Consider the following 24,550-nt stretch of genomic DNA (forward strand, 5'->3'; position numbering starts at 1 on the left):
CCACTTTTGTACTTTGAATTAGCCCCCTTGTACCTCGCTGGGTGGGCTGACCTTTTGGGCCATGCCAATAGCCCAGACACCTTCTCCGTGCTAAATATATATATATATATATTCTGCCCTAGTGTTGTGACCCTTCTTTCGTCTTCAGGGAGTCTCAAGACGCTACAGTGATACCTCACGACTTCTAAGAAAGTCGAAGACCCATAATTATTAACCTAAGAATGGGCAAAGTGTACAGGTTGGAGCCACTGAATTGCCTGCTTGATTAAACACAAAAAGTGCCAAGTCTATGCACAAAACACACAGCAGAGAATTGCAATTCGGTACAATTTCAGAGAGTTTTCGGATGGCTGTGATGTTTCAAAATTATATGAACTTCTGCTACCTTGCATTTAAGGTTGCTTAAGGTAGACCATGGAATTGAAAATACTCTAACTAGGCGCCAATTTTTTTTCTGAACATTTTAAAGAAACAAACGTTATATTGCTAGGGTCCGCGTCTTCTCCGATTCCAAAAAATGCCTGCGTAGAATGGAAAAACATGCATTACTAATGCTGGGAAAAGGCAGGTTGCTATGAGCATCGCCTCGGAAAAAGCACGCATTCACGTCTTGGTGATAATTTACCTTGCCAACAATGTGTTTAGCTTTTCTAAAAAGTAAATGACGCTGCTGATCTTGAATAATCAAATCATTCCCTGCTTTGATAATTTGTTCAACAACTATTTCATATTAGATTTTTTAGGCAGCTTTTTTTTGGTGCAAGTTTATTTTTATTCATTGGATTTATTAGCAGCAGGCATTGCCAATATTTTGGTCTATTGTCAACATCTTTAAAGGCAAATTTCTGATTGGTCTAGATCTGTTTCGGGTTCATTGAGCTGATCGCCAATTGGAGTTGGTTGCGGTTATTAAACTGTTCTTTCTGCGGCTCACATGGCGGATTCCAGGCGCTCTGTTCCTAAAACGCCAGTAGAAGTTCGAATTGGTGATTATATAATTGGTGAAACGCTTGGCTCAGGAACTTTTGGCAAGGTGAAAGTTGGAATTCACAAATCAACTGGCGTTCAAGTTGCAGTCAAGATAGTTAATAGGGATAAGATCAAAGCTCTTGACGTTGCTGGTAAACTACGAAGGGAGATTCAAAACTTATGGCTATTTCGCCATCCCCATATCATAAAGCTATACCAGGTGAACGACTGATGTTTTCATTATTTGCTAGGTCATCAGCACTCCCACCGATATATTTATGATAATGGAGTATGTCAGTGGTGGGGAACTATTTGAATTCATTGTTAAATCGGGGAAAATAAGTGAAAAGGATGCTCGGAAATTTTTCCAACAAATCATTTCCGGTGTGGATTATTGCCACCGTCATAAGGTTGTTCATCGTGATCTTAAACCAGAAAATCTCCTTCTGGATTGCAATCATAACGTCAAAATAGCAGATTTTGGTGAGCTTCTATCGTACATTTTTGCATATGTTTTACAACTTACATGTTTATTGAGTCCAGTTGAAGATATTGCTGTTTACTTTTTTGGGTTTCCATGTATCAGCATTGGCAATTTAGATATTTTGTAGTTTCCATGTTGAATGCGTATGTGTTTACTCGTCTAAAGATAACTTTCAGTGGCGATTTTAGCAAAAAGACATGACTTTTGCTTTGGTTTGGCTGTCTAAAGTAACAATGCTTATCACGGAAGTGTTTGGTTTTTTGGCGTATCTTGTTCTTCAGGTCTGTCAAACATTATGCAAGATGGCGAGTTCCTGCGTACCTCTTGCGGGTCGCCTAACTATGCCGCCCCAGAGGTTATTTCTGGGAAGTTATATGCCGGTCCTGAGGTAGACGTTTGGTCTTGTGGTGTGATTCTTTACGCGCTCCTCTGTGGAACACTACCATTTGACGAAGAACACATCCCTACTCTTTTCAAAAAGATTAAGGCCGGATTCTTCCACATGCCTGAATGGCTTGGTGCAAGCGTAATGCTAATAATTTTATTCTACTGCTTATGTGTACAGGCATATTTGTGCTCGCTCTTTTTAACGTTTAAGCCTATCAGTAATTTTTCTGTAGCATAGAACGCTCTAATACGTTCTGCTTGTTTTTCTGTTTTCTGACAATCATATAATATTACATAGAAACATTTTTTTTCCAGCTCACTCAATGCGTGGATTCGAAATAAGCTTATTTGTTTTGTGGGTTAAGTGAACATTGGGATAACTTTTAAAGCCAAAATATGGTACAAATATTGTCTTGCCATTGCTTATTGATAAGTTTTTGCGCTTATATGGCGCAAACGTCTAGTCAGAAAACGGAAAACTCACCGTAGTGGTGTTTTGACAAATATTGCAGGTGTGGAGAGTGCGGAAATTCAGTGGTATTTTGGCAATTTTTTACAATCTTTGTATTTTTAAGTTGCCTTGGTTGTGAAGTGTAAGTTTATCATTATCTCTATGTTATTATTGGTCTAAATGTTGATATATCTTACATTTAATAAAGATAGCTTTCAGAAATGTCAATGCAATAGATCTGACTCTGAATCTGCATTGACTGAATAGGCTTTCATGCATTATCAGTACACCCGATTAACTGAGTCGGCAAAGTGCCAAGTACTTAGGAAAAGTCCGACTTCTAGAAACTTGTAAATCTCACGTTGATACTGAGCCACATCCTAATTTTGTGTTTCGATTCCAGGTTATTTCCGATTTTGTCATTATGTATGCATGTGGGTGTTAATCCTGTGGAATTTGCTTTTCATCTGATTTTGTGTACCCCTTTTTGCTTTTATGCATCCTGCAACGAGTGCTGCCTTTTATTAATTCGCTCCTAGTCAAGAACACTTTTATCCCCAAAAATTTCCCAGCCATGCTCATTTATCAAGGTGTCCCGATGGCAGAAACAGTGGTGCCCGTTCATGCTGTTTCTGATGCTTTCTCGAGGAGTGAAGTTAGTCTTTGTTCGCGAATTCTTACACCTGGATATTCAAGTGTTTTGTTAAATTGTCACTCCGGTTTTGGGGATTCTAGTCCAAATTTCTGAACTTCTTTTGTGAAGGCGGTTTGTATTAGTCCTATAAAGGCCTATTTATCAAGTATTGCGTGATGTCACCAACCTACGTCATGATTTAGCGTGGTCGCTAGCATTACTGTCGTTGATACCTACTAGCATTGTTTTGTCGACCTTATTGATCCCGTTATGGTGACGGTAAGGTCAATTTAAGGTACTGCGTAATGACTGTTAATTATCAAACAATTTGACACATCACAAAGATCATGGAATTTTCGAAGTAGGTTTGGTATTTCGTGGGTTTGTTTTTCAGGTACGTGATCTCTTAAAAAAGATGCTTACTGTGGATCCGATTAAACGCATTAGCATCGATGACATCCGAAAGCATCCCTGGTTCGTAATCGATCTGCCACCGCATCTGTTTCCTCAAGAACGCGACGAAGACGCCTCCATCATCGATAAGGTAAATTTTCACACACGTTAACTCAAGGCAAATTTCTTGCTCTGTTCCCTTTTACGGACAGTGCACTAAGGTCATGCCAAAGCCAACCCAGTAAACTCATCGAGCTTTATCATGGCCCTTCTCTTTTAACTGAGTCCCCATTTGTTGATGCAATTAAAGATTCATTTTGTTTCATGAGGCGATTATTCTCCAACTTATGCTATTCTCACACAAGCGAAGGCTTTGGATGGGCACATTAGCATGCCTGGTCGTGCCAACTCCACTCGTTAAGCGATGTTCTAGAGTGTTTATCTATTGCTCCTCCACATCCGTGCATTCACACGGTTAATTGCAGCCGCTCGTTAACACTCATTAACTATGTCTTTTGAGTTTGCACTTTGTTCTTTACCTCAGCGTTGTCCTTGTCCCTATTAATTTATATGTTGCACTCCCTATTTCGCGGATCAGTTTCGTTTCCTTTTGTGGGACTTTACCTTCTTCTGTCATATTTACTCAAGGGTCAGCGGTGCTATTCTCGGTTTTCCTGTCTCTAACTCATCTTCACTCAGCACCAAATTATAGTGTTGAAGTTTGAGTACCTTGGGCCGGGCTGCATACGTTGTGCTGCATAAGTGGGTCAACAATTATAATAGGAGTTTAAGGGATGATTAACCAATGTGCGAATATCTTGAAGGAGTTCAATTATACACGCATGCCTTGGGGCTTACAAAACAGGTTTAGTAAACTCCACGACATTTCGGATGTTTCGGGATTTCTCCGTGATGGTTTGTAAGGACCTCCCATTGCGTCACTAAATTTCCTAGCCTTTAGTTGTTTTTTGCTGTAATTTACGATTGAATGTGCTGCAAAGCCTAATAATGTTGTATATTCAACGAGTACGATGAAGAGCCTTTAAAATGCCCACTTATAAAGATTCTTTGGCTTAGCCTATATGTTAAATTTTTTTCATGTATCTGTTGATTGTCCTGTAATTACAGTTGAAAGCGTTAATGGAGTCCGCTTTTCGAACGACTCAGGCATTTTCACGAGCCTACCTTGCATTCTTGATTCACCGAAAACACGTTGTCACTATTTTTTGTGATTCGTTAACTATGTTGACAATCACATTTCACGTTCACTTCATCCCGGTTAAAGTGTGCGAATTTCAAAGCACTTTGCCAGTGGATTGTTTGCATTTTGGATTTGTAAATTTAGGTAACAGTGACATTTCAATCTTTCCAAGGTACACAAAGTTTTATGTGGTGTCTATTTTCAAAGCTAAATCAAATTTCGGTGTTCACCCGGATAATACGACGAATGTGGCCAACGCTTCACGTTGATTGGTGGGATTCGTCCCTCATTGTCTAAAACCGGCAACACCAGATCATATCTGTCAAATTTGTGCTTTGAAATTCTACAGACTTACTGAACCTTCATGTGCGCAAAGCTTTGTTAATGGGATAGTTTTGGCTTTCGGTTTGTAGGAGGCTGTCTATGAAGTCTGTCAAGCCTGCAACGTGACTGAACGAGAGGTATTTGCGGCTCTGATTGCCAATGATCCCAGTGACCAACTTTGCGTCGCCTATCATCTGATCATTGACAACAAGTGAGTTCGGTTCGCCTAGATTTCATCATTGGCCATTATTTGTAACATAACAAACTGCGCTTGTTTGTTTGGTTTTGAAATATGCAGAGTTCATTTGCTCCCACCCGTACCCACTGTAGTCAAAATGTGTTGCTTTGTTGTCTCTCCGATTTGACACGGTTACGCGTCTGCGATTACGGCCGAGAAATATATTCTCATGAGGTCAGGAGTTTATAGAGCGTGTTTTCTGTAAAGTTGCCTTTCTTTTATACTTCTTTTACCTCACATCTCATCGGAGAAGACCACTGGACAGCGTTCTAGGACACTTATACTAATGACCCAGACTGAAGCGTTTCCTCATTTAAGTCCGATTAGTTCATCTTCCAGTCAATTAGTTTTACTCATAATTTACGGACTTGCGAGGATTCCACACTTTCAAATCAAATAGTTTTGACCATTCCAATTTTCATTGCCTTAAAAATTCCTATGCGGCAAAAATTAGGTAGCTGATGACATCTGAAGACGTCGTGGTTATGATTCGTGGTTCACTTTCTTGTGCTGCTTCTCTGTTGAACTGTAAATTTGCCTTCATTACGTGGATGCGTTTCAGATTTTCTGCACTCTTCATTGTTCTCCATCCCACTCTCATCAGCATTCAATGTATATCGTGGCGAGAACCTTCTAGTGATTCACTGTTGTTGCCTGATTGCTTATTTTTACTCTTTTTTTACCAGGCTTAGTTGATTATAGCTGGAATGGTTTATTGCGTTTATGATTTGAACGTGGAGCATTATTCGAGTATCCTTTTATAATACCCGCCATAATTGTGTAATGAACCCACTAAATTTCCTTCGTGGGTTTCACTTAAATTAGGATAAGTGTTTTATGTACCCAGAATTACATTGAGTGGGCTTAGGCTCTCAAGGGGCCCCGACGCAAGGAAATAATCTTCGTTTTCTTGCCACTTATTCGAGAAAGAACTTTTCATTCTCTGCTTACTGGTAAGGTATATTATTTAGTTGGAGTATCTTATGCTATTTCCCAAGATTAACTTCGTTAAATTGCCACGTCTTTGCTCCGTTAAGTGGTAACTATTTCTGAATGGAGTGTCATCTTGATTTGGTTTCTTTCCAGGCGATTTGGATCGGTGCTGCAGCCAGAAGAGGTGGATAACTTCTACGTGGCCACGACAGAGAGTTCGGGCGCTGGCAACGCTGGTAGTAGTGGTATCGGTGCCGGGGCCGTCATCCCGGGGTCCAGTGGGCCTGGAGCCCAGATGCACGCCCCCGGTACCGGTCTCTCCCCCAACCGACCGCATCCTGAGCGAATGCCTGAGGGTCCACCACTTACTAGGACTCTGGATCCTGTCGACAGCGGTGTGGTACGCCTTTTAATTTTAAGTACTAGGCTTATTCCTGAGGACTATAAAGGATACAGGGTTGTGAAAGGTATATCATCAATTCTGATGAAGGGAATATGGTTATGCCTTCACGCTGCCGGCCTGATGACGAAATCGCAAGAGTTTGGGAAAATTATGCGTAGGTAAACTAAAAGTATTTCTTTGGTCGCATTACCAACGAATTCCTATTATTAATTATCCTACCCGAGAGTCTCAAGATTTGGTTTTTCCATTTTGTTCGCCTGCAACCATAGGCTTGACTGTCTGATCCGTTATAACTTCATTTTTACACAACGAGTCGTTACTGTTACACGAGTTTAAGCTGTATCTTACGTGTGCACTTCGCATCCAATTAAGTATGGTATTGCCACTGCAGTTCGTATTGCAAATAATCTTTGGTTTGTGTCAGTATGTTTAGTTGTCAGCATTTATTTGTTGTTTTACTGCCTAAGTGAATTTTCCTGATGAACTTGGATAAAGCCTATCTCCTCATGGCATCCACATACAACGCTTTAATGTACTGAAAAAACTGTTTCTCTTCCACTTCACTAGGCAGGTTCCTCTGCAGCTGCTTCGGGTATGGTGGGTACAGCAGGAGCGGGAACACTGAGTGGATTAGTCACGGGCTCACCGAATGTCGGCTCCGGCGTCGCCCCCTCCGTTTCCTCGACGGCTGCGTCGGCGCTGGCGGCGGGAGCGGCCGCGGCCGCGGGTGCGAAGCGTTTCAAGTGGCACCTGGGCATTAGGTCGCAATCGCGACCCTGGGACATCATGCAAGAGGTTTTCCGCGCTATGAGCACCCTTGGCTATGAATGGAAGGTCATTACACCCTTTAATATCCGTGTGCGCAAGTGGAATCCTGTGCTCCAGCATCATTTCAAGATAATGCTTCAGCTCTATCAGGCAAGCTTTTTCCATGTAGAAAGCTCCACTCTTCGACTATTTTAAAAATTTCGCACTTCATTTTCGTTTCCACCCCCAGGCTATGAAAATTATTGCAAGTTTTTGAAATGTTATATTCGGGCCTAGGTCTGCTTAGTTTATCACATTCGGGTTGACACCATTAAAGTGCAGTCTTCGTTCAAGTAAATTTATAGCATCAGTGCTTCTACTTTGATTCTACAGGTATTTTTAAGTGCTTTTCAAACAGTTCAAGCATAGGCTTTAACAACGATTCTATTGTTTTTGACCAAAGGGTAACCTACGTAGTAGTTCATAACCTATTGGGGTCTCGAATGAGTCGTAATTAGTTGGAGTATTAGTGTAGGATTCATGTTTGCTTTTACTACTCATCATGTGGCTTTGCGCTACTGCATCACCTACCATCTTTGTTTTCGGTTTCATGCATTTCATACTGATTCGCTAGTCTCAATGGAACGAGTTTCATATTGGGTTACGTGTAACATCCATTTCAGGTGGATGCGCGTTCCTACCTCCTTGACTTCAAGTGTATTGACGACACAAAGAATGATTCCGATTCTATCCTCAACCGCCGCCGATCGGGAAACGTTTCGATGTGCTTTGACAGCAATTGCCCTGGTGAGTCTATTCAACACAGCTCCTCCCACTTCTCGATTGTAACAGCTGATCATTAATCATAGAGTACTCTTCTTTGAGCGCATATTTCAAGCCTTTGTGGAACGCATTGAACAATTTAATTTGTAGTTGTTTTTAGCATTTCTCAAACCAATAAGGTGTTTGTAGTGGGAACTGCAGCTTTAGAGCTAAGTTTGCACCCTTTTCTCTTCTCGAAAGGTTCGCCTATGAACGCCGTGGGTTCCGGTGCCCCTCTTTCAGCTTCAGTGCCTCCGCTGGGAGGTTTTAGTGTTCCCATGGATATCGGTGCCACTGCCACAGACACCAACAATGGTACTGCTGCTCCCCACCTTCCTTCCTCCCCAGGTGCCTTTCGGCCTGGGGGAGGAGTGCGTCATCAGACGATGGAATTCTTTGAACTCTGCACCGAACTGATCACTACCCTTGCTCGATGATGGCCTTTACTGCAACACTTACTATGATTTCTACGCTCTTCCTCCGTGACATTTTGTTTGACACCATATGTGAATCGGTTAGCTTTTATTCATTGTTATGATTCGACACCCCGTTGACCTGTGTACCTGTCGGTTTAACGGCTGGGAACAGTGGCGTCTACTATGTGGGTGGGTTTTCCTTGAGGCGTGTGTGTGAGCATAGTAGCGTGAGCGCCCAGTGGGGAAACGGGCATCGGCGTCTTTGGTAAAGGGCAGTAAAGTGTGGGTTACGTAAATGATGTAGTCAGTGCTCACGTCATGTAAAGAGCGGGGGAGCAATTTTTTTGTTTAATATTAAATGGGCCCAAGCAAGGTTCCTAATAGGTTTGCTTTGAATGTGATATATTTTAGAGGACCGATCATTTATAAGGTGAGCAGATCATTGTAAGCCGCGAGGATTTACACTATAAATTAAATTGGTTGTTAAAATATTAAAATTTTGAGTTTATTTAATTTTTTCAATCATTTAAAAGGGAAACTTTTGATATATCAAATTGGTAGTATGTTTTAATCAATGCGTAAACATGGCCTTGGAGTTCTATGGTTCGACTCGACTTTTTGATTTGCGGCTTCGTCTTTGGCGGTTTGCCTGTACTGACCGCCCTCTCTGTTTCTACATATCATCGTGCCTGCTTTCCGTCTTCGAACGTGAGCATATTTTACATGTTAGTTAAATAAGGTGTGTAACAAAATCCACTTACCATGACAGTGTTGTCAACCATGTTTTGCCACGTACGTTGTGCCTTCTCGTGCTGTTTTGGTGCATAACTTGCTTTTAAATTCCTACAAATAATCAAGAAATGGGCCCTGTTTATTTTACTTATCATCAGTGAGGTTAAGATTTCATTTAGCCATGGGTTCTTTAACTGGTTTTAAGGCGGAATAAGTAGATAACTAACAATTCAAAGACCATGTGAGTGCCTTCTTTTTTATGGTTAGAAGTTCCAAAAACCCATTAATTTAATAGCCCAATACTGTGTGTTTTTACTGGTGTTTTTATGTTACTGTAAATAGGGTCAATGTGAGTGTTTGTTTTTTAATCTAAGATTCAATTCCAACTCAATCAGCTCGAATCATGTTCTCGTTCTTTGGCTCTTCGCCCCCTTTTGACGTAGTTTCAACAATTTCAAATGATGGGTACTTGTTTGATCCTGAGGTTTGTGTATTGCTTGTTTTAAATGCATTAAAATTGTAATAAATGTCAAGTAGTATTATTGACACTATATCGCACTTCACCTTCACCGTAGTTAATAGCATCATTATCTTCACACCATCAGGATACAAGAAACTGCGTATTTGCGTAACTTTGGCCAAGGCAGTTTGATTGTTCTTAACTAGAGATTTAGTACCACTGGATAGCATGTTTGATATTCTTCTGTTTTCTTTTTATTGCTGGTTATGTGATTTACGATTCTCTTGTTCTTCATCTTCGAATTGTAGGGCGGCATTCGTCGATCGTTGATTACCAAAGAATCAGACCTCCCATGGCTTCTTGATGAACGTCTTACAACTGTCCACGACCTTCTTCTTGAATCAGTTCGATTATCGGGTACATGCTCCTTTAATGCGAGTAACTAGAAGCAGAAAATAAAATTCCAATCCGATTGTAACCCATCCGTCTGTCTTTGTTATGTAGGCCTACCGTTCAGTGGGTAAATACGTTTCCTTGCTAATTGAAACAAGTAGGTGAAACACTTAAGGTCGCAGTGCCTTCACACTCCAACCAAAAGTTCTGGCTTTGATAGCACCATTAAAGTCATGGATCAAATTGTGCCTTTCCTGATTGTTCAGTCGCCTCTCATTGTTCAACCTAATGCTTAATGCATTCACTTCGAGAAATTAACTTAAGCTTGAACTCACTTAGGCTTGAACTCTTGATTTCTAACATTTGTTCTCTTTGTGTCTACTTTACCACGGTTTTTGAAGCCATTTCTCAAAATGCAATTTGTTTGGGTTCAGCCTTGGTGTTTGTACCTCCCTCTTGGCTAACAAAGCTAGGGCTTTTCAGAAAACCCATTGGTGTAATTTTCATGAGTTTGTTGTTTTACCAATCATGGTCAACCACTTTGGGCCTTGTCCAGGAGATTGACGATATTATTGAAGTTGAGTGGCGAGCTCATGGGTGTTTGTGAAGTTGACTTGGAGCACCTCAATCACTTTTTATTCCGACAGAGAGATCTTAGTGTAGCACCACAAATATGCTGGTAAAACAGCTTTGTTCCATGATTTGTTGAAATGCCTACTTGTGTTTCGTCAAGGGCAAAAGCCGTTCCTTGGGAGCCATTCCACTCCGTCGGAGGCCTATTCGTGGATAACCTTCAAGGCGGTGAGCAAAATGCCCTGAGAAATTTATCTTTACAAATTGCTCACCCTCTTAGTTAACCGTTCTCAGTCCATATTCTAAATTGTTGCTGCCAATACATTGACTAGTGCATCAGATCAACCAGTTGGCTGTAATGCCCTGCCCATTTGAAGCCTAAAAAATGCTCAGAAAAATGAACTTTTACATTTTCTTTGCTGCTATTCGTAATAAATCAAATTCATTTATCTACGGTTTATTGCAGGTTTACGAAAGAGTTTGCGACTTAGGCTCGGGTCTAATTAGTGTCTGCGGTTTGAAGAGCCATGAATGTGGAAACTTCCTCGGCATCTTTGGCCGCAACTGTGCCGATGTGAGTAAAATTGGATTTTCTGTTTTGGCTGATTTGTCAACAAATAAGCTAGTAATTGTAATATTTCTCTTGACAGCGTATTTTAAGTTCATTTAGGTTCATTTATTGTTTGTTGGAAGTTTTGTAGCCATGGTTTCAAATAAACCCACCGACTACTTAGTTTGCTCTGATCTCTTTACTGTTGTTTGACTCCAGTATCAAAAGTAATGGGTCTGAAATAACCAACTTGAACAAATTTCCTACCACACAAATTATGTAAGTTAGGTTTACGTGCACTAACTCCGTTCCTAGTTATTCGTACGTCAAATCTGGGTTTTTTTGTGATTGTATTCACTCTTAATTTTCAAAACTCATAAGCTCCCCTTGATTATTAGGCTTGGCAGATGTACTAAGGTGTTCTATACACCTCACTTACACATTTTTTTTTCAGTCGCCTGTTTTGCAAATGCTTAGCACATCCTCCATCAACCTATTTTTCCTCTAAGCAATTTTAAACACCGCATTGCGATGTTTAGCTGGAGCTTTCCCCTGATGAGATCCTACACAGTTATTACTATTTCTGATAAAACTTGACGTTTTTCAATTCCTTCTACCCTGGTCCCTGCTTCCTGTCTCGTGCATTTGAGGTTATGGAGTCATGTAATCTGACTGACTCAGTCGGTTCGGGATAGATTACCATTAAAATTCACCAAAATAATTTCGCAATGTTTTATCTCTGTGTGGAAGCCTTTTGGGAGTGTCAGTTACCAAGTTTGTTATAGGTTTGCTCTTGTCTTACGACGCATTTAGACGTGATAAGGTAAATTAACTGGAGGTTATTTTAGCTACTCTAATCTTGCTGTTTGAATAAATGGTGACACCATACGTTAATCCATCCACGCACTTTCATTTTTGGATGCATTTCACTGGCCGTTGATGCTCATCTTATGCATGGTTTCTTCAATAATCATTTACGCGCATCCCCTCACTTGCTAGAACACTGCCGTAATTATTAATCTCAATTGTCTACGTCCCAAAATGGATGGCTTTGTCGCCGCATCTGCTCACTTGCCATATGTGGCTTCGACTTACGAGACGAGACATTGTCTGTTCCTCCCTTGGACGGGTGGCTCAATATCCCCATCATATATCGTCTGATTTGATATAATTTTTCCGACAATAGTGATTATTCTAGCCATTATAGTTAAGAAATGGTATTAGTAATGTTAGTAGAATGTATTTCTGCTAATCAACGTTCCTTCGATCGTGGACAAAATTCTAATTTTTTTACGTTTTTCTAGTGGGTGGTTGCAGAATTCGCCTGTGCGACCTACGGCCTCGTTGCAGTTCCTCTTTACGACACTCTTGGGACCGAAGCTCTCAAGCATATTTGTAATCATTGTGAGTTCGTCTGCTGAGGCAAGCAGTGTCTCAGTGGCTGCTTCCTCATTACTTATCATGAACCTCTAAATGCTGCACACGTGATCTTACGATCTCGGGTTTTATTAAACTGAGATATTGGATTCATAAGCGGGTACATAGTGTAGCCAAACACGTTTAACTGTTTCCATAGCCAAAATTAAAATAGCTAATTTATAAACTCAATTATTAGGATGACAAGTCCAAAATTAGTTTGGTCAATTTTTAGTTGAACGCTCACGCATTGCACAGCCGTTAGTTAAAACAAAGCATGAGGTTATCAGTGTCTATTGTTCCCACTTTAACGTCAGCCGAACTGACCGTGTGCATCTGTGTCACGCCGGACCTTGTCCAGAAGCTGCTGGACTTGAATCCGGCCCCGCTTCGTCACATCATCCTAATTCAATCGGATGAGGGCACGCTGAAGAAACTCCGTGAGGCGGCAGGCGGCCGCGTACAGATACATGACTTCGCCGACATCCTGGTATGGAGTTGCGCTTGATCGCCTTCCCCTACTCGGACTACACATATATCGTATAAGCGTTTCCCCTGATGTGCCCAGGCGCTAATAGCCATTTAATTATCTCTTGATTTTATGTTAATCTTTGTGTAGTCGAACTTCTTTTCCCTCTTTAGATTAAAGGGAAGGAGGAGCCTCGTACACCTGATGTAAGTTGACATAATGGTAATTTCGGCTGTTCTGGTTTCGGTTAATCCAGCGGCTTAAGTGGGATGAGCACTCACAGCTCATGTCACATCACTTTTTTGCCAAGCTAGATAAGCACTGCATTTACTCCTCCACTTTCCTTTGTATATAAATTATAAACTAAGCTAGATGCCTTGTGTGCTCTTTATCATTCTATTTCTAGTTTTCTTGATGCTTGATATAATGTCACCTAGCAAATTCCTGCACCTTGAGGTTTTTTGCGGTCTTTCGAAGCATTTGTTTGCATTGTTATGCATTGAGTTTTGGCGCAACCTTTGCGATGTGAGTGCTTACAATGCTGCTTTATTTTTTCTCCTCCGATCAGCCGTCGGGGACAGAGGAATGGGTATTCATCTGCTATACCAGCGGAACAACAGGTCATATTTTAAATACTTTATCGGAATGAAATCCTTTTTCCGTGCTTGCTTCGCTAATTCTTTAATTTTTTTTGCAAATTTTGTCCTGCCCACGCCTTAGACTGATCCCGCTATCCCTAAGTTCGTGTATAAATTACCGTCTTGTACCGAAAATTTATTGTACTTTACTGCTTCCACATGAGCAGTCGAGGTAGTGGAGGGATTTTCTACCCACTGCACCGTTTTCGTGGCCGTGAATTTAGTTTTTTTTTTAAATTTATGTCAGCTTAAGAGGAAAAGCCAAATGGATAATCCCTATTGTTATGCTGCTAAAAATCCAAGTCGGATGAATGTATCCATTAAACAAATTAATCTGCGAGTTGACGTGCTTCCATCAATTCTTGAAGGGTTTCGTGTTCTCTCAGCATTTCCCGAAAAGACGAAAGCGTTCTCCCGTTCGACGGTCGGGAAGTATTTGCAGTCGCATAAGGTGTAGGTGTTCGTTGACTGGATCTGCTGTTTGTATACTTTGGCAAGCCGCATGCTAACGATAAATATACCGCTCTGAGATGCTTTGTAAATATTCCTTTTCTACCGCTGTCGGACGATTTGTCGACTAAGCGTGGTGTAATGTGCAATGCGAGTTTCTGTCAATGAGACCGAGCGCACTGGCATCTGGCTAACTTTGAGACCCCTTTTTCAACACTTTTAGCACAAGTGAAGATCCGCATGTTCCTCACGGGTTTTATATTGTCTTTTACTTTTAGTGTCTTCTATTTGCTCCCCAATATTCCGCGTTCAGTTTGATTTGATGCATCATTTATCCCTTATGCCTTATTTAATGTCAGGTGAAGAGAGTATTCTAGGTTCTAAGCAAAGATATCTGTGATAATTCACTAGTTGATGCGGTATTTTTTTGTATTTCAGGGACTCCTAAGGGTGTTATCATTACGAATAAGATGCTTATCGCCACCGTTACTGGAACCATGATGAATACTAACTGCACTGTAGGAGTGCTGTATTTAGACGCTTTAAAGCCGCTTATCACATTCCATTTTATGCCATTACAGCACTTCATACTAAGCAGATGTTTTTTGTGTGTATCTAATGCCTTATATGCATCTTGTTATCCTTTTTTCGTAGCTTTTCACACAGAACGATGTCCACTTATCATTCCTTCCACTGGCCCACATCTTCGAACAGTTCAACGTAGTGCGTTTCAACTTTTTACTACATCTATTTATGCTGCCAGTTGATGTGAAGATCATCCTGTACGGTTTTATCCAAACAACATCTGCTTATGAAGACCAACTTCACAAAGACCCACGAAAATTCCTAGTTTTCTGATCAGGTGTTCATTTGGATTCAAATGTGTGATTTCACCACAGCCCCTTTGATCTGTAGGTAAACATGCGATTGCTGTGGCTATTGGCTGCATTCATGGGTACTTTCTAACACTTTTGAGTCATCTACGCAATTTATATTCACTCTCTAGTACCACTCATTTGGTTCTTTTTTGTCTACAAACCATCTACCTTTTCTGTCCTATTCTAGGTACTCGTATATCTATCACAATTTAAGCATTTTAAGGCATGGTCTTTGTAAAATTTATGGCAGGGCGGATTTTTGGTGAGGAAAAAATGCAACAATTATGCGATGGATGCAACTCAGATTCGCATAGAAATTGTCAAAATTCTTCTGTTTTTCGACAATTGGCAGAATTCATTTATTGAATTGCCATTTATATTGATAGTAGATTTTGTTATTATACAAGTGGCATATTTTACCATACAGTTGACATGATATGAAAGTTGCCAAAAACTGAATTGTCAGATGGAAGCGTGCAACAACGTAAACACTGCGGCTGGACTAAGGTGGGTACACTTTTACAAGTGGACTCCTTCGGTCACATTAACATATGAGCAAAAGTGAAGAAACCACTTCTGCTCCTCCTTTGCTGTTTAAAAACATACTGTACGTTTTTAAAGGAAAGGTTTCTTGATTTATCTTTCGTTGGCAAAGGGATCACAATTTTAAGTAATGGTGTCAACCGAAAAGATTTTGGGGCGTTTCCTAGGGTTTGCCAATTTCGTCATGCTTTCGTTCAATGGCCATGCAAATTCTCAGTAGAGCAACGTTCTGGCGAGTGTTTGGGCTGCTTTTCTGACACATAGATGCTTGCAGCATTGTTAGTTAATTTGCGGCACTGTGTCACCGTACGTCCTGGTTTAGATGCTCGCCTTGAACGCGCGTGGCAGAATAGGTTTCTACAGCGGAGATATCGTCAAGCTGCAGGAGGACGCGCACACCCTGCAACCAACAATCCTCATCGCCGTACCTCGGGTTCTCGCACGTATTCGACAGCGCATATACCAACAGGTAGCTGATTCTCGTCTCAAGACACGTCTCATAGCGACGGCCATTAATCAGAAGCTGAAGTCAGTGGATAAGTACGTTTTGCACGCCTTGTTTTTCAAACGGCTTGTTATTAAAGGAAATTTAACACCAAACCGGTTGATTCTTTTCATATTACAGACAGATCTATAAACACAATACGATGTGGGATCAGTTGGTCTTCTCTAAAATCCGAAAGCGCTTTGGTGGACGTATTCGACTGATTATAACTGCGGGAGCTCCCATCTCAGGCGAACTGCTGCAATTCATTCGGGCAGCCTTCTGCTGTCCGGTGAGTCAGAATTTCATGCCTAAAGATGAACGACTCCTTTCATCACACTTTTTGTACGCAAATGTGGCGTATATTCCTCGATTTTCAGTTGTTATCTACATTTTTGTAGTTAAATAAGTGCTTTGTCTGTACGCTCTGCCTCATGCTCACAGATAATGCGATTACTTTTTCATCTGAAAAAGGTGTTTGAGGGTTATGGCTCCACCGAGACCTGCGGTGCAATCACCAGCGCCATATTCGGCGATTTAGAAGGGGGCCATGTAGGACCGCCGCTACCTGGTTGTGAAATCAAACTTGTCGACATTCCCGACATGGGCCTCGTTGCTGCCAGAGACAATAAGGGCGAGGTCTGGAGATATTTAACTATGTCAGGCTTGACCATTTCGCCACTTTGTAGTATTAAATAATTAGTGCTGAATTAAAATTCGGTGTATTAGATCATAAATAATGTCTCGATTCACTGGCATGACGTTTCATGTCTAGCGTATGTTTACAAGTTTGTTGAATTTTATTGGGATTAGTGATATCCTTATTTTCTTTATTGAAGTAATGAGAGATAGATGCTTGATTTTTGGAGCCATTTAGCTTTATGTTATATACTTCCTTCAACCATTTAATCGGTGGCTTTTTTATTTGCAGATTTGTTGTCGTGGCCCAGTAGTGACCCTTGGTTACTTCAAAGAACCTGGCTTAACAGCACAGGCTTTGGACAAGGAGGGGTGGCTTCACATGGGAGACGTCGGTGTCTGGTGCGAGGTGTGTTGCTTTGCTCAAATCGAAATGCTGGTCTCTTCTATGCATTCTACTCTCGCTTTTCGAGTAGCGTTTGTATTCAGAACAGGCAAAGTATCCCATCTGACGCCTCACTTTTTGGTGTAGGGTAATCGCCTCAAGATAGTTGACCGCTTAAAACACATCTTCAAACTCTCTCAAGGCGAGTACGTTGCACCAGAGAAGATTGAGGAGGTCTACCTGCAAGCGCCCCTGGTGTGTCAGGTCTTTGTTGACGGCTCGCCGCTGCGTTCTTACCCCGTAGCACTGGTCGTCCCTGATGGAGACGCTCTCCGCAGGGCTCTCACCGAGTTGGAACAGGATTCGGGCGGTAGCAGCACGCGAAAGCTATCTCGTCAGAGCAAAAATCGCCCACCGGAAGGGGACACTGAGGCCTCTGAAAAGTTTTGCCTTAAGGGGAAAATGGTGACCCTGGCAGATATCTGTAATAGTTATGAGGCTGAAAGGCTCGTCTACAACGAACTCACCCAAGTGGGCAAAAGTGCCGGACTCAAGGGTTTCGAACAGGTTGGTGCATTCCTCTTATCCGGTGATCTTGACTTAAAACACGTGGACTGATCCTGAAAAAGGACTTGTTGTTTTGAGTTTTGCAGCGCAGGATCCACTGTTTTATCAAGATTGAATTAGCATTCTTCACAAAGACTGAGTTGGCTTATGATATCGTTGTCAGTGACGAAGATTGCTCAAAGTTATTTGAAGTCTAGTAAATCCGGTGGAATGTGAGCTGGTGTAATTATTGGCGGAGTAGTTCATGCTGTTAGTAATCTAGCCTCATGGTGTCAAGACTGGTTGAGCTTTCAGTACCACTTTTTGTGTAGTGATGACGATGAGTTGAGTAGCAAATTGTGAATTCGTTTATCCGGGATATATGTATATGGGCTATCTGGCTCTGTTTAGGTCCGAGCCGTCAAGCTAATTCCAGAGGCTTTTTCGCTTGAGAATCGTCTTCTCACTCCAACTATGAAGTGTGCCCGTCACGCTATTCGTCAACGATACCAAGAAGATCTTCTCCAACTCTTTGCTCGGAAGGAGCTTGACTAACCGAGTTTTCTTGTTCCCCTAATCTTTAAAACACATACTTTCCTTTCTTCTGCATTGTGGAAAACCAAGTTTTTGTGTATTACAAATGCCTTTTGCATTAATCCCCACTTTTCTGTCATTGACTAATAAAGTTGTGGTCGTCGCAGAAGTTGTGTTTTCTGAGGAGGTTCGTAACTGCGCGCCCTGGGCTGCCTTGATGCACCTTGGTTCTTCATGCGTTTGCCATCTTACCGTAATTTCGGTAGGCACAACAACCGAATACTTTATAGAAACGCTTGCAAGCCCATTCACTAAAATTGGCTGATAGTGGTGCGAAGTAGGGAGATTAATGAGTTATCATTTATTTAAAATATTTATCCACTTTTCGCACGAGGTGATCTTTCCAAGTCGTTTTCACTGAGATGAGTCAGAGTGAACTTTGCGGCTTTTACAACGATTTTGGTGTTGCATTGCGGACTGCATGTGGGGCAAAATTGTCCTTCCAGAAAAATTTGAACTACATGCCAAACGCTAAAGGCGTGAAAGATTGATAGTTTTGGCACGATTGTAAGGATTTAGCATTTTAAAGTACTTAAAAAGGTTTTTGCGTGTGCGTGGCCCTCAATTCTTGTTAGCGTGGGGTTGCTTCGCTGAGAGTCAACAAAAAGACAAAATTTGAATGACCTAAGGGGAGTTGTGGTGTTTGAGCTTGCCCAATCACAAACGCTAAAATCGGCACATCAAATAACAAATTATTGCATCTGATGGTGGACTGATCTTCGTGAATGCTAGTATGGTCGCGAAAATCGAGTCCCTTGCCAAAAAAACTAGTTTTGGGTGACCCGCATTTCGATCTCAAGTCTAATTTTGAAAGTAAATTGATGCATTTGTTACATAAACCACATGCTTTCGGTGTGGCTTTGATGAATTTGGGAACTGAGGTCAGTATCGCTTATCCCCTTCATTGAAGTCCAATCTTTCCCACACGGCTTAAACCGCATAAAAATTGCAAGAGAAAACATCAAGTAATGGAGATTCTTCATTCTGTCTTCCTAATTGCCTCGCATGGTGGATCCCCAGGTAAAGTTAAAATTGCTTGTACACATTTAATACTTTAGTTGTTCGTTCAACTCTCGGTTTTGGTAATGGGTCGTCTAGGGGCTCCGCCACTGTACCCACCCAGCGGCCTGGCCTCCAGGCTATGCCAGTAGGCCCTAGAACTCCTGCACGTCTTCGGGAACATGTTTGTTCGAATATTACGGGGGTCACTACATTGTTTACAGCTAAAAGTGAATCATATCTTTAAGGGCAAACATTCTGATTTATACTTCTGGATGACAGCGTGACGGAAGAAGCGTGTAGTTTGCAGATGGGAAAATGTGTCGGATCCTAGCAGAAGGCCTGAAAATCATGTCCACCTTCAACAACCACACCAATCCCGCGTTCTTCAGAAATGCTATCAACGTTGGAAGTGACGCCAGCCGTAAACAACCGGACAAGTTCGTTGCGGAGGCGTCTATGGCACCTGTTTGAAGGCATAAACGAAGTGGACAATCAATGCCTCCTCCACTTCTTTTCTGTCTGGATGGAACATTGGTAGCACTAAAGTTAGACCGAGTAGGCCAGGAGAAAAAACAAGAAAGACATGCGCCAGTAGCACATTAGAGATTCCGGTGACAAGTAGTGAGATTACGCCAACCTCGCGACCCATAGACCTTCACTGGTTCCCATAGAGGACATGAACGCATCCCTAGAAAGCTGATAATTTGTTAGCTTTGCATACTATACAGCACAACTTCCTCTATTCATTCTCGACTGAAGGATCCAAAATCGTGAGTAGAACTGAACAGTGACAAAGATACTCCTTAATACTCGTGCAAAAATTTGCAATTACTGGCACAGCGAAATACCCAAGCTTAAGATTCTCATTTTAGTGAGATTTTCTTCTTATCGTAGGTCCATTTATTACAAAGCAGTGAATTGATATTTCTTTCCTGTGTTAAACAACGCGAGTACTTGTTTCCGAGGTTTTAATTCCGCCCTTGGGCATGGTCTTCGAGCCATGCCCAAGAGCCTCCTCACCCTTCTCTACATTACTAGTACATTTTGTCACGCCACTGTCAGAAATTCCTACGACCGAAACCACTAAATCAACTGAACAGGTCCGACTCGTGGACGCAATTTCATGACTACTTTGAAAAAAGTGCCGGCACCTATATGTAGGATATCTGAGAAGGGAGTCAAAGGTTGCTGCACCCTTCTCGCTGATCCAAACTAAGTGCGGGTAATTGGGTGTGTATGGGACTTCAGTAAAGTTTCTTAGTTTTCCAATGTTGAACAGTGGCAGTCAACGAGGAACCTCTCAAACTCTTCAGCTGAGCATTACGGCCTGAGTACTGTGTTGGGTTGAGCAACGCCCAGGACTATGCAGAACCTAATGCAGAGACACTCATATTTTGGCGCGCACAAACAGAAACCAATGTGAGCCAATCATGAACAATTGCTTACACGCATAAATGGACCGCAGGTCATCCCAGCAAACCAGAACATTCGCAGCTGCCAAACCAATAAACATGGCCATCCGGTTGCTGCTACTTTACAAAGTCCACTGCCCTCGGTTATCTGTTGCAATATCCTGACACTCACCAAGGCCTTTCCAACGTTCCTAACTCAGGTTCCCTGGTGGAGGCAATCAGACACACCATTTGAAAGTTAAAGCCACACGCAACCTCTTCCCTCACCTTAGTTTACGGCAATCTGGACACCAAAAATAACTGATGGGTAAGCGAAGCACAACAGGGCTGCACCGCGGGGCGCCAACCGTTACAGAAACTCATTTCACGACTGCCATCAAAGCTATAACCTTTCAAATGAGACTCGCGGACAAAAAACCCAGGTACCGGTACAGGAAGCAAAGACGTAGAGAACTATACAAGTTCCGCAACTGTAGCAGCCCCAATCGGGTCACCCAAACATTCCATGTGAAGCCAACGGACCCCTCAACGAAACCAAGGGCCGATAACGACGTAAACGCAATGCCGACTCTAAAATCGTAGCCACACGGCAAGCACTGTGACCAGATTCGTGCGAGGCTCCCCATACCGTCACATGGGACGGCTGTAAGCGTTTACAACTTGGTCTCCCAGCTTAAAACACTTAGAATCGCATTTTAGGAATGCCCCGTGACCTCCGAGCGCGACTTAAACGCAACAAAGGTGAAACAGAGGGAACAACCGCCCTCTAAACGCCTCTTATTAGTAATATGCAAATCTTCCCCTCACTGAGCCCACGTGTTCTAAACCTTATGGACAAGGTGAGCTGACCTACCCGGTCATGCTATTATCGTCCACATGATTTTTATGTCGCATGAAAACGATGAAGGATGAATCCACAAATGCCCTAGCTCTACTAGATACACAAATAGATTTTTTTTTCCTAGTAAAATGGCACACAGGAAAACGAGGCCCGAAAACAAAACAAACCGCAAAGGCAAAACGTGTATTGCAAAAGACACAAAAAAACAAGCAAAAGCGTACAACTAAACACTTGAACTCAGTGACAATAAAACAATTTGCGCTTGGAGTGGTGATGACATCTAGGTGCCATTTGCTTACTATCGACGCACGCAAGTGTAACTCCCGAACTTGACAATTTTCGCAATGAACCAAACCTATGCCCTAAGCTCAACTAAAGCATGCTGGCATGCAACTTACAAAGCCTACAAAGCTTACCCTTTCAGCGACAATCGAGCAAATAATAATTCAAGCAGTCAATTCATGCCAGTATTCTGCACTTCATAAATAGTTATTCGGGCGTCTATGTTCTTCCAGAGAAAAATGGTTATTCGGTAGCCAAATTATTCTCATGAATGTTCGATTCGCTAATTTCATCCACATTCACCTCTACGTAAATTATACTGATCTTCTCGTTCCTATTCATATTATCGCGTTCTGACCGAAAACTGCAAAAAGAAAAATGTGTCAGAGGAAAGAGTTGTACGTACAAAAACAAAGGATTTATTTTTCGGATTTTCATAACGGCAGAGTGGGAGCACTGTGTTGGTGGTTACCTGTATAGCGATGTGCAGAACTCGCCTATACGGCACAAATTCAGTTGAGTGTGGTAGGTGTAAAACAGTAAATGCAAAAGTTTTCTTAATCATAGCTTCGAGAGCGTGAACGTGAGTACCGACGCCTTGGTGAAGGTGTGCGCCGACGAGCACCGCAGCGTCTGAAACAGAAATGAGCACTATGCCTGCAAAACCATACAAGCGGTCCGACAACATTAGAAACAACTTGAAAGGAGGAACAATGCAACATACTTATGCTATTATTAAACAGTAAACAAAAAATTGAGAAAACATTACCTTGTTGGTCTCCCCATATAGACACCGGGTGTCGGAGAATGGGGTCTTTCAGTAACGCTATAATCTACCCGAATGGGGCGCCCGTCAAGCTCGGTGCCATGGGCGTCGTGTTTCGCCTCCTTTGCATCAGAAAGATGGCGCATGTACACGAAACCGAATCCTCTCGAGTGGCCTGTGAAGTTGTCATATACGATGGTTACATCCTCCACTTCTCCATAGCGAGAAAAGAGGTCATAGAGATCCCTTTCTGTGGTGCTCAACGACAAACCAAAAACACCGATGCATCGAGAGGGGACCGGGTTGTCCCTTGGCTGTCCACGTCGATAACCATAACTACTCGAGTAACCACTAAAAGTCAAAACTATCTCAAAAGGCAAAACCCGACGGAAATTCACATTTATGGCGCATTCAATATCATTACTTAAAAAAGCAAAACTAATAAACGCTATCAGAACGGGCTATATCTAGGCATTACTACCTAGCCTTTGAGCATAAACAAATCCAGCCCTACTTTCCACTATCTGCTCAACAATACAAGTCTCAGTGGAATGATAATAAACAAGCTCGGATGAATAAGATTGACGTACCTCGCTCGACGGGACCTGTAATCGCGGCTACTGCTCCTACTTCTCCGCCGACGATAGCTTTTTGGAGTTGGTGACCTGGATCTACTATTTTGGATAAGAAAGGTGCGCTAGAAACAGACCTTGATCTTGAACGACTTCTACCCCTTGAGTGAACAGACTCATCCCTCTTGTAGCTATTCGACGGCGAAGCCGAGTCGCGCATCTCTATAGCAGCAACGACAAAAGGCGGAAGCGAGTACGAATGAACAAATTGGAGGTGATTATAAACCTTGCCCATATGAAAATTGGTATAGAGATAAACTCAGTGGAAAGAGAAAGATGGAATAAAACATGAATTTATTCGGGCATCACAACAATATGACAAGATAGGATGCTATAAAGGGGGGGTTCATTCGAAGAATAAGCTATTTCGGTGTCGATTCTGCGACAAATTATCAACTGTCTTTAAAATAAATCCTAAAGATTAAGTCAAGTAAGTTAACGTTTAGATTTTTTTCTTGATTATGCAGTTTTTGCGCATAAATGTTGTAACACAACTGTGCCCTTTAAAACATCATCTTTGGAATAAAAACTTTCCCTGTATTATATGCCTTTCCAATGGAATGGCAGCTTGTTCAGACCATTTTTTAAATTGTATGTTCCTGCTTTCAAAAGCATGCATTTACCGTATATTGTCATTGAAGATGTCTCTGATAGCTCTTCAGAAATAGCGAAGAACATAGTAATGGTATTCATGGACTTCAAAACTTATTGATACAAGGCCAACTCGGCTTTACGCAACAAAAGCTGACACTGGTTGACCAGTTATTTAAGCAAAAGCTGTGCACTTGCTGGACTTTTTTCGAGGTTGTGTCTTCAAAAGTCATCATTCACCCGTGTAGATAACTATAAGATCATTTGTGTGGTAGATTTGAATCATTGTACATTGCTTTAATTAACCATATGTTATTTTCTGGGGCATTTATCGGCGTTTGTGCCCTGCGGTTCAGCTCAGGTGTGAGCAAAACTGGCATATTTTCGACCAAGTTCAGCCTCCTACTAGATGTATTGTTTTAAAATGTCTTTGATTTCCAAAACTTGCTTTAAGCCGCACGTTTCTGATTGATTGTGTATTGCATTTGGATCATGCTGGCAAAATTTTCATGCTCGGAAGCTGTGGATTTACCAATACCCTTCCCGACCACAAGGTATCACCTCTGTCTATTTCTCGTTTTGCTGCCCTAAATACACATTCTTTGTTGAAATGGGTAAAACTTTGAGGTCGTTTGTCGGGTTCCAATAAGTCGAACCCTCGCGAAACACTGGACCATGTTATCGAACTTCTTTTGGTCGCTGCCAATAGAGGTTGGCGGTATGACCGCATCATTAGCAGACGGGTGACCATGGGCGCCGTTAATGCAGTTCTCGACCACAGTAACACAAACCCTACCCTTTAAATTGGGTCCTTTAGAAGAAAAGCAGATTTTCTTAAAATTTTGTTGAATGGAGGATTTCCTGGTACACGT

At 41.8% G+C, this 24,550-nt stretch overlaps 4 protein-coding genes across 4 annotated transcripts in view; 3 read left to right on the forward strand and 1 right to left on the reverse strand. All coding sequences in view use genetic code 11, as the record gives it.

Moving 5' to 3' along the window:
- Positions 1-934: 934 nt before the first annotated feature.
- EGR_03655 (5'-AMP-activated protein kinase catalytic subunit alpha-2) lies at positions 935-8,423 on the forward strand (the record flags this gene model as incomplete). Its single annotated transcript, XM_024492904.1, has 9 exons — positions 935-1,189; positions 1,221-1,452; positions 1,735-2,012; positions 3,320-3,469; positions 4,933-5,054; positions 6,168-6,414; positions 6,985-7,350; positions 7,848-7,971; positions 8,188-8,423. 9 exons carry the CDS (start codon positions 935-937, stop codon positions 8,421-8,423), a joined length of 2,010 nt encoding a protein of 669 aa, XP_024352787.1.
- A 563-nt stretch (positions 8,424-8,986) lies between these two features.
- On the forward strand, positions 8,987-18,113 carry EGR_03656 (Long-chain-fatty-acid--CoA ligase; the record flags this gene model as incomplete). Its single annotated transcript, XM_024492905.1, has 17 exons — positions 8,987-9,110; positions 9,509-9,618; positions 9,903-10,011; positions 10,721-10,788; positions 11,027-11,134; positions 12,415-12,514; positions 12,844-13,016; positions 13,169-13,201; positions 13,564-13,615; positions 14,522-14,601; positions 14,738-14,806; positions 15,827-16,044; positions 16,130-16,280; positions 16,433-16,627; positions 16,920-17,036; positions 17,160-17,579; positions 17,970-18,113. 17 exons carry the CDS (start codon positions 8,987-8,989, stop codon positions 18,111-18,113), a joined length of 2,271 nt encoding a protein of 756 aa, XP_024352788.1.
- A 3,819-nt stretch (positions 18,114-21,932) lies between these two features.
- On the reverse strand, positions 21,933-23,322 carry EGR_03657 (Transformer-2 protein beta; the record flags this gene model as incomplete). Its single annotated transcript, XM_024492906.1, has 5 exons — positions 21,933-22,042; positions 22,092-22,322; positions 22,484-22,806; positions 23,046-23,126; positions 23,165-23,322. 5 exons carry the CDS (start codon positions 23,320-23,322, stop codon positions 21,933-21,935), a joined length of 903 nt encoding a protein of 300 aa, XP_024352789.1.
- Positions 23,323-24,187: 865 nt separating this feature from the next.
- The window catches only part of EGR_03658 (hypothetical protein), a gene marked incomplete at both ends in the record, with an annotated part of 2,623 nt that continues 2,260 nt past the window's right edge, over positions 24,188-24,550 (forward strand). Inside the window, 2 exons of the mRNA XM_024492907.1 lie at positions 24,188-24,232; positions 24,329-24,458. Of these exons, the coding sequence (XP_024352790.1) occupies positions 24,188-24,232; positions 24,329-24,458 (175 nt within the window). The remainder of the gene's footprint in view (positions 24,233-24,328; positions 24,459-24,550) is intronic.

Source organism: Echinococcus granulosus (assembly GCF_000524195.1).
Source record: "Echinococcus granulosus chromosome Unknown EG_S00019, whole genome shotgun sequence".
NCBI lineage: Eukaryota > Metazoa > Platyhelminthes > Cestoda > Cyclophyllidea > Taeniidae > Echinococcus > Echinococcus granulosus.